At 42.8% G+C, this 15239-nt stretch overlaps 2 protein-coding genes across 2 annotated transcripts; one reads left to right on the top strand and one right to left on the bottom strand.

Moving 5' to 3' along the window:
- Positions 1-346: 346 nt before the first annotated feature.
- SEC61B (SEC61 translocon subunit beta) lies at positions 347-9116 on the bottom strand. The gene is made up of 4 exons (XM_032164670.2): positions 8747-9116; positions 8470-8567; positions 2838-2939; positions 347-625 (listed from the first exon to the last, which is right to left on the bottom strand). The coding sequence occupies exons 1-4, from the start codon at positions 8747-8749 to the stop codon at positions 538-540; spliced, it is 291 nt and encodes a 96-aa protein (XP_032020561.1). The 5' UTR covers positions 8750-9116; the 3' UTR covers positions 347-537.
- Positions 9117-9166: 50 nt separating this feature from the next.
- ALG2 (ALG2 alpha-1,3/1,6-mannosyltransferase) lies at positions 9167-14804 on the top strand. The gene is made up of 2 exons (XM_032164669.2): positions 9167-9563; positions 12268-14804. Exons 1-2 carry the CDS (start codon positions 9216-9218, stop codon positions 13168-13170), a joined length of 1251 nt encoding a protein of 416 aa, XP_032020560.1. The 5' UTR covers positions 9167-9215; the 3' UTR covers positions 13171-14804.
- The last annotated feature ends 435 nt before the right edge of the window (positions 14805-15239 follow it).

Genomic DNA, 15239 nt, shown 5'->3' with positions numbered 1-15239 from the left:
CAGACTGCGCCAACATTTCATCCAAGATTTCTGGTTTCTTGTTTGATTGTTCTCCTGAGTACTAGCTTCCTTTGGACACAGATCTGTCTGATGGAGTCAGAGACACACTCCTTGATAACCACAGAATACCCAAAAGGACAATCACCAGGACAGAAATACCTAGAAGAAAACAAGCCAAGGGCAATTACAGAATCTTGGACTTGAATAACCACATGGTCATGTGAGGAACTGTCAATCCAACAAAAAACTCAATATTCACAAGACATATTTTCCACATATTTACTTACAAATCTAAAGGCAGAAAGACTAAGGGCCCTAGCAGTGAGGCATCGACGATCAGACTCAGTATAAGTGAATTAAAAAGTTTATTAGCCGTAGAAAAAAACTGATTCCTCAAAATCAATTACTGATAAATCCCCTGTAAAACAGCAAGCTTACAGAAAATTTCTCTCATGAACAGATAGTCACTATACTTTTGGTCCAAGAAATGTTGGGTTTTTTCCTCCTTCTTCAGATGACAGATGGATGTAACTGAATCTATGAACGAGTGTACTTGCCCCAAATGTGCAACATAAATACAGAAGCGATGAACAGAAGACTCATAACCAATACTGGAACAGGGCCACTAGAAATAAGAAGAGAAAGCATGCTTACTTTTAGTAATAATATATTATTAGATCTGCAATACTAAAGATTGCCTAGGGGAAAAGTAGAGGTAAGGAAGGCAGCACTCGAGGTTCATCCAGAAACATTATTTATATCATTTTAAAATATTCCTAAAATTATTATTGTGGATACTTTTGAGGGTGTGATGGTGGCATTGCAATTGTGTTTAAAAAGGACGAGTCCTTATCTTTTAGTAAAACATACCAAAATATATACAAATGAAATGATCTGGTGTCTTGGAGACATTAATCTAATTTCATGTATTTGTTGTCTTCTCAAATAAAAAGAAGAAAACTCTTTCAGTGCAAATGAACCAATTACCAAACTTTTTTTTTTGTTCAAATTAAGATTTATTTAAAGACAACCTTCTGAATAAGACCTAGTATTTGCTAGCACACCAAGGTGACTATAGTAAAAAATAATTTAATTGTATATTGTAAAATAACAGTATAATTGGATTGTTTATAACACAAAGGATAAATGCTTAAGGTAATGGATACCCCATGCACCCTGATATGATTATTACACGTTGTATGCCTGTATCAAAATATCTCACATAACCCATAAACATATACACCTGTATACCCATACAAATTAAAAATTAAAAGACAACCTGCTTGAGAAGGGTTTAAAATGAGTGTCCTGAAGAGCAAGGGGCTTCAAATGTTCTCTCTGAGGCTGGGTACAGTGCCTCATGCCTATAATCCCAGCACTTTGAGAGGCTGACACCAGGAGTTAGAAATCAGCCCGGGCAACACAGCGAGATTCTGCTTGTACAAAAAATCAGCCAGGCATGGTAGTGCGCACTTGTAGTCCCAACTACTCAGGACTAATTAATCCAAATTTATCCAATTTTGTCTCCTGGAGTAAAGATCACTTGAGCCCAGGAATTCAAGACTACAATGAGCTATGATCATGCCATTGCACTCCAGCCTGGGCGACAGAGCAAAACCCTGTCGCTAAAGGAGAAAAAAAAAAATATCTCTGAAATACTCAAAATACCTCCACCAAAGACCAAAAGGTTGGCAGTCAGGATACCCCCACCTCACATATCCCCAACCCCAAGAATTACTTCCTAGATATATTCTCACATTATCATATAAGTCTCCAATATAAGAGAAAACAAGAATTCCAGGCAAGGCTTTGTAAACTAAATTTGTGATCCAAGTCAAGGTTCTGGTCAAATTAATTAAAACTAATCCAAATTAATTCAATTTTGTCTTTTTTTTTTTTTAACCAGATGGACAATATGCAAAGAGCATAGGACTTAATCAGAATATCCAGTTCCACCTCTTGTTGTGTGTCTTTGAGCATGTCACTTTGCCTCTCTGAACCTGAGGTCCTCATCTACAAAATGGTAACATCTCTCACCTCACTGGATTGCTGGGCAGATCAAACTAGACAACAGACATTGAAAGTTCTTTGCAAAGTACAAAGTGCTATGTAAATGAGAGTTGCTGTTATTATTCCGAACCCTCATCCACCAAGTTTAGTCAGGAAACAGTTGTAGGCAGTAGTGTTCTGGAATCTAACAGAAATCTGTGGGATCAGATCTGCCACACAGTACCAGAAACCCTGAGCAAGGCATGGGGACAGGGGTCCCTGGACACCCATTTCCCATCACCTAATGAGCACTCCAAGGCCTAAGAACTTGCAAAGTGGTATTATATGTTCACCCTCCTGAGTCTACTCACCACCCACCAAAGGCAAAGAGGCCAAGAACTCCTGGTAACACAGTCTAATGGGAAAACCTCCATCAGGTTGTAATAATATCAGCTTATGCCTTCAGGAGAACTTTGAAAAATCACCCAATTCCTATTCAAATGATTACTCCTATTTCTCAGTATGGGGAAAGAACACCAAATGAAGAGCAATTTCATCTAATTAAGCAGTTTTCCCTCCAGTTCTCTCTGTTCTCATTTGTTTTGACATAGCTCCATGAAGAACTTCCTTTCCTTTCCCTCACTCCATGAAGAGATGTCATTCCTGGCCCTACACTGACTAATCGGTTGATAAACAGGCAAACCAAACCCAGTCCGCCTGGCACAAATGAGGCTGTTGTGTACAGTAAATCTCATCAAGGCAAACGCTACTGGTGACAGAGACAGAGTGCTGCCACTGCTGCTCCGCTGCCACTGGACAGAAACACAAGGACTGTTCCTAAGACTTACACTTTGAGCCCAGGTGAATCTTCTGTGTAGAATCGCCACATCCCCCCGGTGCCTGCCGAGGTTGTGCGGCCTGCACTCCTTGTCCCACAGCTGGCATTTTTCCTGAAAGAGAGGAAAATGTTACAAATGGCCTTTTCTGGAAATTCTTAGAATAGCATTATAACAAGGCCAGGCGTGGTGGCTCACGCTTGTAATCCCAGCACTTTGGGAGGCCAAGGCGGGCAGATCACGAGGTCAGGAGATCGAGACCACAGTGAAACCCTGTCTCTACTAAAAATACAAAAAATTAGCCAGGCGTGGTGGTGGGCGCCTGTAGTCCCAGCTACTCGGAGAGGCTGAGGCAGGAGAATGGCGTGAACCCGGGAGGCGGAGCTTGCAGTGAGCCGAGATTGTGCCACTGCACTCCAGCCTGGGCGACAGACTCCGTCTCAAAAAAAAAAAAAAAAAAAACAATTATAACATATGCTACCATTATTACACTGTTAAGGAAACCAAAAAAAAAAAAAAAAAAAAAACTTTCTTTGCTAGAACACACCCAAATTCCTGCTTTTACTCCTTTGATCATGATAACCACAATGAACTAAGTGCCTACCTGATGCCAATGCATACAATAACCCTGAAAAGCAGTCACGATTTTTCCATTTTATAAATGAGGCAAATTGGTCTCAGAAAAGGTTAAGCAAAATACCTAAGACCCTGCAGCCAACAGGTGGCTGAGCTGGGACGTGAACCTAGCTCTGACCCTGGAGTCCATCTGCATGCCCAAAACATCCAGCTGCCTCATGTGGACAAAGCATTTCACTTTCTCCTCACATGCATTTTTCATGAAGCCAAATAATAAATGCCTGTTTTAAAATGCCCTAAATCCATACAGGCTGATCTTAAAATGGCTACTTTAAAAGATGTATTTTAAAATTAGTATATTTACTGCAAAGAGACAAAAACTTTAAGCTTTAATTATATCCAGGTCCCAAGATAGAGTATACACTTTATAAAAAATTATTTTGTTATGTGTTGTCACTAGTTTGTTTTTTGTTTTTTTTGTTTGTTTGTTTGTTTGTTTTTGTGAGACGGAGTTTCACTCTGTTGCCCAGGCTAGAGTGCAGTAGTACAATTTCTGCTCACTGGAACCTCTGACTCCCGGATTCAAGCGATTCTTCTGCCTCAGCCTCCTGAGTAGCTGGGATTACAGGCATGTGCCACCACGCCTTGACTAATTTTTGTATTTTTAGTAGAGACAGGGTTTCACCATACTGGCCAGGCTGGTCTTGAACTCCTGACCTCATGATCTGCCTACTCTGACCTCCCAAGGTGCTGGGATTACAGGTGCGAGCCACCGCACCTGGCCATGTTTTCACTATTTTAATATAGTGACCACAGATCTTGCACAGAGAGGTAGAATATAAAAAAATGCAGGGAACACCCAACCAAAACGTGTCTCTCACAAGGGGATCAAGGCTTGTAAGATACACTATGTAATACACGCAGCCCTGGCAGACAGAAGCAGCCTAGCAGCACTTAGGACTCCACTGACCAGGAATAGGCCCAAGGAATCCTTTTTCTCCTCTTTGGGAGAAGCCCTCAGTCACCGGGGAACCCCACCCAGCAACTACCCTTCCATGCAGTACTTCCCCATCCCTGGCTGCTCATCACACCCCATGTTGGAGTGGTACAATATGGGGGTAAGGGGCAAGTGGTGAGAAGTCACAAGCAATTTTCTTCAGACCGTGTATCACCAACTCAGAAGTCCTAGTGGGGAAGAGAGGGGAAGCCTGTCTCATTGCTGCCTGTACCATTCAGCATCAAATCCCAGTATACCCTCCCTCAAAATGTCATTCCAGTATCTGTGGGCTGATGATTCTAGATTTTTGAAAAAGGGAAGGGCATATAGGGAAGAGAAGAGAAGTGAAAACCCTATCCCTACCACCTCTTCTTGCTTTCCTCCCCATTCTGGTCCTCATGCCCACCTTACCCAACCATGGTCTTTACTCCACACTCTGAATGCAGGAAGCACTGTCTACAGCACGGGGAGCCTGCCCTGCTACCTGATGGAGTGGGAGAGTGCAGCATTCATGCCAGAACTTTGAAAGCAATCAGTGTCAAACCATGATTTGGGTCTATTGTACTACAAGGATTATATTTCAGACACATTAATTATGGGCTACGTGGTAGCCTGGGAACTTAAAACTTCATTGTGTGACCATTTCTATGGGAAAACTGATTGTAAATGGCAAAACATAACTGTACAGGGATTTACAGAAAGATTCATACCCTTAGAAAAGGTTTCACACACACAGATATATGTCATTTCATCTGTGGGGTATGCAGCTGAAATCTTCCTTCTTGTTCATTGAAAAGGATTTTAAGCTAGAAGATAAACCCAGTGTGAACATACTATGGTAAGTCATGGACTGAGCCAGGACTTGGACCCATGCACTTCCTACTATTCCCACAATCTCCCATCTCCAGTTCCTGACTTCAAAGTTTCCTGGAATTACAGGAGCCCCAGAGGAGTCAGGCTGGCTTCTCTTAAGATTTCTTATTTCTGCTGGCACATGGAACATAGAAGAGTATTTGAAAACCAGAGCCCCTAGAAATACTAAAATGTACACAAAATACCTCCCATTCCCTAGGGGTAGCTAGGAAAAGGTTAATAAAACACACTGAATCTCTCAAATTTGTATTTGGGGGCTATTTTATCCTTTCTTTCTGGCCACTGTATAACTGCCTCTCCCTTCTATACCTCAACAAAATGGTTTTCATAACTAACCAGTTACACACTTGGTTCTAACATGGTGCTTCTGTCTGCTTCTCAAAGCCAACCTCATTGACCTCAGAATCTTCATACTTACCCATTCCTTTTGCCTAGGAGGCCTATTCATCCCCAAACCATTGTGTGATTTGCTCTCTTGCTTCTTTCAGGTATCTATACTCAGGTATTACCTACTGTGAACACCCTATGTAAAACAACTACCTACCTTCGCCCTATCCCCACCACTCTCTATCCCCCACCCAGCTTTGTTTGTCTTCATAGCCCTTATCGCCTGAAATTACATTGTCTCATTTTCCTTGCTTGTGATCTCCCACGCTGGAATATAAGGTTCATGAGTACAAACCTTGCCTATCTTGTTCATAGACCCATCTTCAGAGATGAAACAGCATTTGGCATGTAGTAGACCTCAATACTTTGATGTCTATACATTGGTGGCTATTCCGCCACCTTAATATCCCTGATTCCCATTAATCCTGCTAGAACACTATGTGGCACTTCACACCTTTACAGTTTATAAAGCATTATTGCTCCTCACGGCAAGTTCCTTTTATATTGCATTTAGGAGAGCAAGAACATCAACTCTGGCCTGAGCTTAAATTTAATAACATTTCTCCTCCAAGGTAGTATCTATTACCTCATCAAGCATGGAGAATGCAACTCTGCAGACAACATAATCCAAAGCACTATTATAAATCATTAACTTCCAATGTTTTCTCAAAGACTTATAAAGCAAGGATATTCTTAAACAACCAATACTTACTACATTATACTCATGAAATGATACTTAATCACTACCAAAATTCTAGAAGGAAACCCTGTCAGGTCTCTCAATACATACAACCATGGTCTTTCTAGTTACACTCGCTCTATCACACTGAATCCTAAAAGATGACACCAACACCCACAACTTTAAAAATTGCATCTGTCTGTCTTCAAATGTTTAGGTTCTCCATTTCACTTATGCATCAGTTACTTCATTTTTACTATTATTTCATTATCATATGTACATTTGATAAATATGTGCTTTTTCTTTTATTTCTTCACAAATTCTCGGATGGCCAAACTTCCCTGCCACAGTATTACCAATTCTCATTAAGCAGAACCATTCCCAAGGAACCGCACCCACAGGACATGTTTTCCATGCCTGCACGAACAATCTCTAAAACCCAGGGTGGGAAAGGGACAGCATTTGAAGCCCATATAAGTTAAACCACAGCCTGATACACTCCCCTTGAACATCCCAGTGACAGGGAACTCAAAATCATTTAGGATAGTTTTATATTTCTGATGTGAAATAGTTCATGTAAGTTCAAATCATCAGTTTTAGATTTATCTATTGTAGCCAATAAATGTCACATCCCTCTTCACATCCTTCAGAAGTTTCCATGCATGTGTTCAAGATCTTTTCCTCCCCAGATAAAACTCCACTAGTTCCTTCAAAAATCCCAAAACAACATGGTTGCTTGATTCCTTCCTTCAGTCATTATTTATTGTGTCATTCCTTATGGTGGGTACTGGGGATAGAAATGACTTGAGTAGGTTCTCTGTTAAAGTCTAATGAAGGAGATAAATATGGAAACATCACTGGTCTTACAATGAAATGAACAAAATGCTATGGGAGCAAAAGGGAAAACTAGTAGCTACTGCTGCTTACAGTCAGAGAAGGCCTCAAGAGGAAATAACCCCTGAGCTTAGTCTTGGAAAGTAAGCAGAAATTTGCCTTGAGATGAGGGAGAGTTTGTGAATTCAGAAAACAGTAATGAGTTCACGAGTGCTGGATCATAGGACAGCAAAGAAAGATTAGGCTGAAGGCCGGGCGCGGTGGCTCACGCCTGTAATTCCAGCACTTTGGGAGGCAGAGACGGGAGGATCACAAGGTCAGGAGATCAAGACCATCCTCGCTAACACGATGAAACCCCGTCTCTACTAAAAATACAAAAAAATTAGCTGGGTGTGGTGGCATGTGCCTGTAGTCCCAGCTACTCAGAAGGCTGAAGCAGGAGAATAGCTTGAACTCTGGAGGCAGAGGTTGCAGTGAGCTGAGATTGTGCCACTGCACTCCAGCCTGGGCGACAGAGTGAGACTCCGTCTCAAAAGAAAAAGAAAAAGAAAAAGAAAGGTTAGGCTGAAATGACCATTAAGAGCTTTGGTATCCCCCTGGCTTTTTTTTTTTTTTTTTTTTTAGTTCAACAACAAGAAAGTAACGGAAACTACGCAGAAGAGTAACAGCAGAGTGAACGATGGATTGGAAAGCAAACAGCCTGAAAAGAAGGGTTAAGTCGCAAATGCAGGGCAGTAGGAAGGAGAAGGAAAGAGCTTATGAGAAGGCTTTCAAGTAGAGTTTAAAGTCTGGCATATGACTAGAGAGAGAGAGAGAGCATAAGAAAAATTCAAGATGACGCTGACGTTTCTGGCTCTGAGTAAATGAGTGTACAACAGTGCCATATGGAACTAAGGAGATATAATTGAGAGTGAGAGAGCTGAGCTGAAAAGAGACTAAGTTTTGTGTAGGACGAGTTATCTGTAGGACAGATTGCTTATGGGGCCTCCAGATGGAAATGTGAGTGCAAACCTCAGGTCCAGAGACACCAGTTTCATGACATCGGTTTTCTCAAAGTTATCTCTGACTCTATTCCAGTTTGTTAACTTTCCTTTTTTAAGAGTGGTGCCCTAAACTGAGCAACGAGAAAAAAATGTCGCCTTCCTCCCAAAAGGCCTTTAACTACTCGCATGGCCACGTCACTAGAAGCTCATTTTGCCCTTGTCAATCTTTATATGCTAGGGTCTCCACCCCAGAACCAGCGAGTTCATGGGTCCTATCTCCGAGTCTGGAAGCGAACGAACTGCAGGGTTCCTTACCTCTGCCGGACAGTGGATCCCGCCGCCCGGGCGGCCACTGCTTTGCTAGGAGAGCGCCCTGAGGATCCCACGTTAGTGCCACTGGGGGTCGGACCAGGCTGTAGAGGGAAACAAGCAGACAAACGGGTGAGCGCGGCAGGCCTGTCCCCGAACCCCGGCCTAGACACCCACACCCGAGGCTGGGGGAAGCAAGGGAGCTACAGAGGAAAAGCACGGCGCAAAGCAGGAGGAGTCAGAGCTCCTGGGAGAGGTGGGGATCATGCAAGGGCCGCCATACCATGGCTGGAAATGAGGGTGGCAAAGAGCTGACGCGGACGGATAGAAAGTTGCGGAGACCCGAAGGACCGGCAGCTAGCGAGACTGGCTCAGGCCCCGCCCCCGGACTTGCAGGCAAGGTCCTCTCTGACTCCAGGGACGCCTGGGTCGTCTCACGATATGCCTGTAGATAGTCTGCTACAGACAACTTAGTTACCAGCTCTATGGGAAGTAGAGACCTCCGGCCTCCTTCCTTTGGATCACAACGTGATCAGAGAGTCCAATCCCTACCGAAGGAAAAATATAACTGGGGTCAGACAAGCTATTTTCTCAGGCAGTTACTAGACCCTCACAGATTTGCGCTGATGTGGCCTAACTGACGCACGTACGGCAGGGCGGGGTCGGCCCGCAGTGGCCAGCTACGAGCTACGGGGACGGCGCTTGCGCAGAAGACCCCTCAGGGTGCGGGGTGCAGTTGTGACTCCAGGGCTATGGCGGAGGAGCAGGGCCGGGAACGGGACCTGGTTCCCAAGCCGTCGGTGCTGTTCCTGCACCCAGACCTGGGCGTGGGCGGCGCTGAGCGGCTGGTGTTGGACGCGGCGCTGGCGCTGCAGGCGCGCGGGTGTAGCGTGAAGATCTGGACAGCGCACTACGACCCGGGCCACTGTTTCGCCGAGAGCCGCGAGCTACCGGTGCGCTGTGTCGGGGACTGGCTGCCGCGAGGCCTGGGCTGGGGCGGCCGCGGCGCCGCCGTCTGCGCCTACGTGCGCATGGTCTTCCTGGCGCTCTACGTGCTGTTCCTCGCCGACGAGGAGTTCGACGTGGTCGTGTGCGACCAGGTGAGGCGGCCGCGGGGCGGGCTGCGCGAGTGCACACCTCCCCGGGGACGGCCGCGGGCATGACACCTGAGAGACGACCTTCCCTGTCTGCGGTTCGGAAAGATCGGAACTGACCTGGAAAAGTCAGGGCTGTGAGCGAGCCTGTGGTTCTCTAACTTTAGTGTGGGCCCATTTAAAGTTGCAGATTGCTAGGGTTCCATCCTCCAGGAAGTTTTCCTCCAGGAACCCTGAGGTGGGGCCCAGAAATCTACATTTTAACTGGGTCATAGGGTGATTCGGATGCAGATAGTCTTTGGGGCTCTTTCTGAGAAACGCTGGTGTTCGAAGTCCACTTCAGTCACCTTTTACTAATGAGTAACTCGCTTGTTGTCTTCCCTCTTACCTGTTATTTTTGTTGACTCTCAGGCCATTTGCAGCCCACTGTCCTTGTGTTCGGAGCCAGGCCACACCGTCCTTAGCAGTGTCATGTGTTAAAAACTCCAAGCTGAATATATCATGCCCCTATTAAAACTTGTACATGACTTCCCATTGGTTTTTGGAGAAAAGTTCAAGCTTTTTACCTTGTTAAATAATGTCCACCTGGATCTGCCCTATAGCTATTCTTGACTCTTTCCTTCATGCATTTTTCCCATCCTAAAAAAGATGACTTTAAAAAGTAACATTTATTCGACTAAAAATTCAGTAGTATAGAAGGATGTAACCTAAAAGCCTCGTTCTATTCTACTCCCTGAAGATAGCCACCGTTAAGTTTCTCTTGTATTTTTTCAGAAGTTGTGGTGACACCAGTCTGTGTCTTTTCATAGGTATATCTATATCTTCTTATTGGTACATAAGTTGTATTATGACATACCTACTATTAGGCATCTTCCTTCTTTTTCAGCAAAAATTTATTTATTTATTTATTTTGAGACGGAGTCTCGCTCTGTCTCCCAGGCTGGAGTGCAGTGGCGCGATCTCGGCTCACTGCAACCTCCGCCTCTGGAGTAGCTGGGATTACAGGCGCGCGCCCCACGCCCGGCTAATTTTTTTCTATTTTTAGTAGAGATGGGGTTTCACCATGTTGGCGAGGCTGGTCTCGAACTCCTGACCTAGCGATCCGCCCACCTCGGCCTCCCAAAGTGCTGGGATTACAGGCATGAGCCATCGCGCCCAGCCAGGACATTCTTACGTATCAATATTAGAGATTCACTTCATTCTTCATAGTGGCCAGAAAATCCACTTTTAAGTGTCGTAATTAAACATTCTCCTTAAAGGACACTAAGTTGTGACTAGTTTTTTGTGAATAGATCAGTGTTGTAATGAACATCCTTTTACTTCTTTTTTTTTTATATTTTTGTACTTCTGCAAATATGTCCTTTGAGGAAATTCCTAAAGTTGGTGGGTCTAAGAGTTGTTCATTTTAAATATCAGTAGCTACTGCCAAGTTTGTCTACCAAGGAGGCTGTGTCACTTTACTCCCCCGCAATGTATGATAGAGCCTCTTACTCCATGCTTTTGTCCGCCTTGGATATTAACCATTTTAATCTTTGCCAAACTGATAGGTGCAGATGGCATCACATTTGTATTTGTGTTTCTTTAATTATGACTCCTGAGTTACTTTTGATCATCCTTGCTTGCATGGAAGCTTTCTTTTTAAGTAACGTGGACATTTACCAAACATCCTGCATGTGTCAGTAGGCATGAGGCAGCTGAGACTTTAGTGAGTAGAGGAAAAATTATTGGCTCGGAAATAGGCATCTTGGATTCAAGTTCTGCATCTACTGCTTTAATTAAGTGGCTTTGAATAAACTGCACATTATCCCTAAAGTTACCTTCTTCAGGTGTTAAGTTAGCTGAGACTAAAATGACTTGTAAAGATTACCCAACAAGAAAGTCTGTAGTAATGCCAGCATGTAGTTCATGCTAAATGATGACTAGCTTTAATATGTATTGAGCACATACTGTGTGCTAAACTCTATGTGTTTTGCATATATCAATGCATTTAATAATCACAAAAAGTATATGGGTTTTTTGAACTGTAATTCTCACCATGTTACAAAAGAGGAAACTAAGGCCCAGAGTGGGATAAATTACTTGATCGTGGCCACATAGTTAGTAGAGCTGAGATTCAAACCCTGGCAGCCTTGAATCTAGAGCTTGTGCTCTAAACTACTATAGTTCATTCATTCAGTTCCTTAGAAGGAGAAAGATCCTAGAGCGGCACTGTTCAATATGGTAGCCACTAGCCACATGTGGCTGTTGAGCACTTGAAATGTGGCTAGTCTAAACTGAGATGTGCTAAAGTTAAAGTACAAACCGATTTTGAAGATGTAATGTGAAATATATGTATATATAAAGTATCTCATTAATACTGTTTAGTATTGATTACATTTTGAAATGATAATGTTTTGGGTAAGTAATATGTTAAAATTAATTTCACCCTTAAAAACATTTTTAATATTACTAGATTTCTATTAGACAGCACTATTCAAGAGGAAACCACTGGACTTGAAGCTTTAAATGTTTAGCACACATCTAGCAAACGTCTCTAGCCTTCTGTACACCAGGCATATGGTACTGGGTGAGAGTCTTGGGGAATAAAACAGAATCAGACATTGCCCATGAGGAGCCCACAGACTAGCCAGACAGGGTGGGTGTCTGTGTTTTTGGTTTGGTTGAAGTTGAGTTGACCACTTTATCTGCTGTTGATTTTTGCTTTGGCTAGGTGTCTGCCTGTATCCCAGTGTTCAGGCTGGCTAGACGGCGGAAGAAGATCCTATTTTACTGTCACTTCCCAGATCTGCTTCTCACCAAGAGAGAATCTTTTCTTAAACGGCTATACAGGGCCCCAATTGACTGGATAGAGGAATACACCACAGGCATGGCAGACTGCATCTTAGTCAACAGCCAGTTCACAGCTGCTATTTTTAAGGAAACATTCAAGTCCCTGTCTCACATAGACCCTGATGTCCTCTATCCATCTCTAAATGTCACCAGCTTTGACTCAGTTGTTCCTGAAAAGCTTGATGACCTAGTCCCCAAGGGAAAAAAATTCCTGCTGCTGTCTATCAACAGATACGAAAGGAAGAAAAATCTGACTTTGGCACTGGAGGCCCTAGTACAGCTGCGTGGAAGATTGACATCCCAAGATTGGGAGCGGGTTCATCTGATCGTGGCAGGTGGTTATGACGAGAGAGTCCTGGAGAATGTGGAACATTATCAGGAATTGAAGAAAATGGTCCAACAGTCCAACCTTGGCCAGTATGTGACCTTCTTGAGGTCTTTCTCAGACAAACAGAAAATCTCCCTCCTCCACAGCTGCACATGTGTGCTTTACACACCAAGCAATGAGCACTTTGGCATTGTCCCTCTGGAAGCCATGTACATGCAGTGCCCAGTCATTGCTGTTAATTCAGGTGGACCCTTGGAGTCCATTGACCACAGCGTCACAGGGTTTCTGTGTGAGCCTGACCCAGTGCACTTCTCAGAAGCGATAGAAAAGTTCATCCGTGAACCTTCCTTAAAAGCCACCATGGGCCTGGCTGGAAGAGCCAGAGTGAAGGAAAAATTTTCTCCTGAAGCATTTACAGAACAGCTCTACCGATATGTTACCAAACTGCTGGTATAATCAGATTCTTCTTAAGATCTTTATGCTGTGTTCATTAATGTCATTTTTATGGATTGTAGACCCAGTTTTGAAAGCAAAAAAGAAATCTAGAATCGAATGCAGAAGAGATCTTTTAAAAAATAAACTTGAGTCTTGAATGTGAGCCACTTTCCCATATACCACACCTCCCTGTCCACTTTTCAGAAAAACCATGTCTTTTATGCTGTAATCATTCCAAATTTTGCCAGTGTTAAGTTACAAATGTGGTATAATTCCATGTTCAGCAGAGTATTTTAATTATATTTTCTTGGGATTATTGCTCTTCTGTCTATGAATTTTGAATGATACTGTGCCTTAATTGGTTTTGATAGTTTAAGTGTGTATCATTATCAAAGTTGATTAATTTGGCTTCATAGTATAATGAGAATAGGGCTATTGTAGTTCCTAGATTCAATCCACCGAAGTGTTCACTGTCATCTGTTAGGGAATTTTTGTTCGTCATGTCTTTGCCTGGATCCATAACAAGAGTGCTCTGAATTTTTTTAAGATAATTTGTATTTTTGCACACTGAGATATAATAAAAGGTGTTTATCATAAAAAAGAAACAGTATTAGATTTTGGTCTCCATAATCTATTTTGGCATTATGAACATGGATATGACAACCAAACTGGAAATCAGAACACTAGGGTAAAGTGGATATTGAAATGAAGCAAGAATATTGTCACACATGTGTTGTGCATGTTGTTTAGGGTGTATTTCTTAATGTCATCTAGGCCATTAGTTTTGTTAATATTTGTGTTGTCTTGACCAAGCTCCTACTAAGTATAGGACACAAATATTTTTGTATCTTCCAAGGCCTGGCTCAAATGCCACTGCTGCAAAGCTTTCTTTGACCCTCTGGCCACCTCCCAAGCCAGAAGTGATCTTCCCCCTCCATATACTCTAGCCTTTTCATGACACTGATCTTTTCATGACACTGACTTATAGTTCACTGTTTACCTGTTGGTCTAACAGCAAATCATAAACAGTAGTTTCCAACATACTCCTAAGGCTAAATTCATTTCCAAAAGCAGCAAAGCTTACTAGCCAAAGGCTCCACATTTATCAACTCTTAAGAGCTAGACTTGAGAGCCTAACAGCCCATATGATTTTGAGTAAATTGATCTCTATACCTCAGCTTCTTCATCTGCAAAGTGAGATAATTGTACTATTCTACTTTCCTCATAGTGCGGTTATAACAGATTATGATAATATTACAAAGTACTTAATACTTGGCATGTAGTATATATATTAGCTATTAGTATTTTGCAATTTGGGGATATTGAAAATTAGAAGTTGTATGTTAGTTCATGCTACACTACCATATTGTTCTTTTGGGGCTCTTCAATGGGTGAAATTCCATTTTACAGTTTATCATGTGCATCTGTATCACAGGAGTACTTTGGCAAAATGATTCTGTACCAGAAAGGAGTACTGTAAAATGAGGGTGCCAAATATATTGAGTCTTTTATGGGATTAAAAGTTCTGTTGCATTCCGTTTTATTTGGCATCGTGAAAGCTTACCATGTAGTACAGAAGGTATGATTTGGTTCATGTGTTTCTGAGAAATGCAGCCTTTCCAGGAAGCCTGGTGGCTCTTACCATGGAGTTTAGCACAGATAGACTTGGCCACATTGTGACCTATAACATGGTGCTTACCTTACTAAGCAGCACTAAACATTTGCATATTTGACCATTTTTATGCAAATCCTTCCAAATGGACTACATGGGTTCATGGACCCTGATTTTAGCTTCACTTCATTGTCCTAAGCCCCCGTGAGTGACAATAAGATTTCACAGGTCTGGGAGGGATAGAGTCCTGCCTGCCATGAGCTTCCAGCTTCTGACCATTAGTTCCTGGTTCCTGGACCCTAGAATGGAACTTTGCCCTTAAGAAGTGTTTACAGCTTCCAAACTAAGCTGAAGTTAGGGAAAGTAGAAGCATGAAACATTGAAGGTGAATTGTTGGGGCCTTATCCATAGTAATTCTAGTAATTGTGCAGGGCATGAAAGGAGATACATACATAGCAGATGCTTAATCCCCAACAGT

Source organism: Hylobates moloch, unplaced genomic scaffold (assembly GCF_009828535.3).
Source record: "Hylobates moloch isolate HMO894 unplaced genomic scaffold, HMol_V3 SCAFFOLD_10, whole genome shotgun sequence".
In the NCBI taxonomy this organism is placed as follows: domain Eukaryota; kingdom Metazoa; phylum Chordata; class Mammalia; order Primates; family Hylobatidae; genus Hylobates; species Hylobates moloch.
Note: the sequence above shows the minus strand (reverse complement) of the source record. Positions and strands in the feature narration are given on the sequence as shown.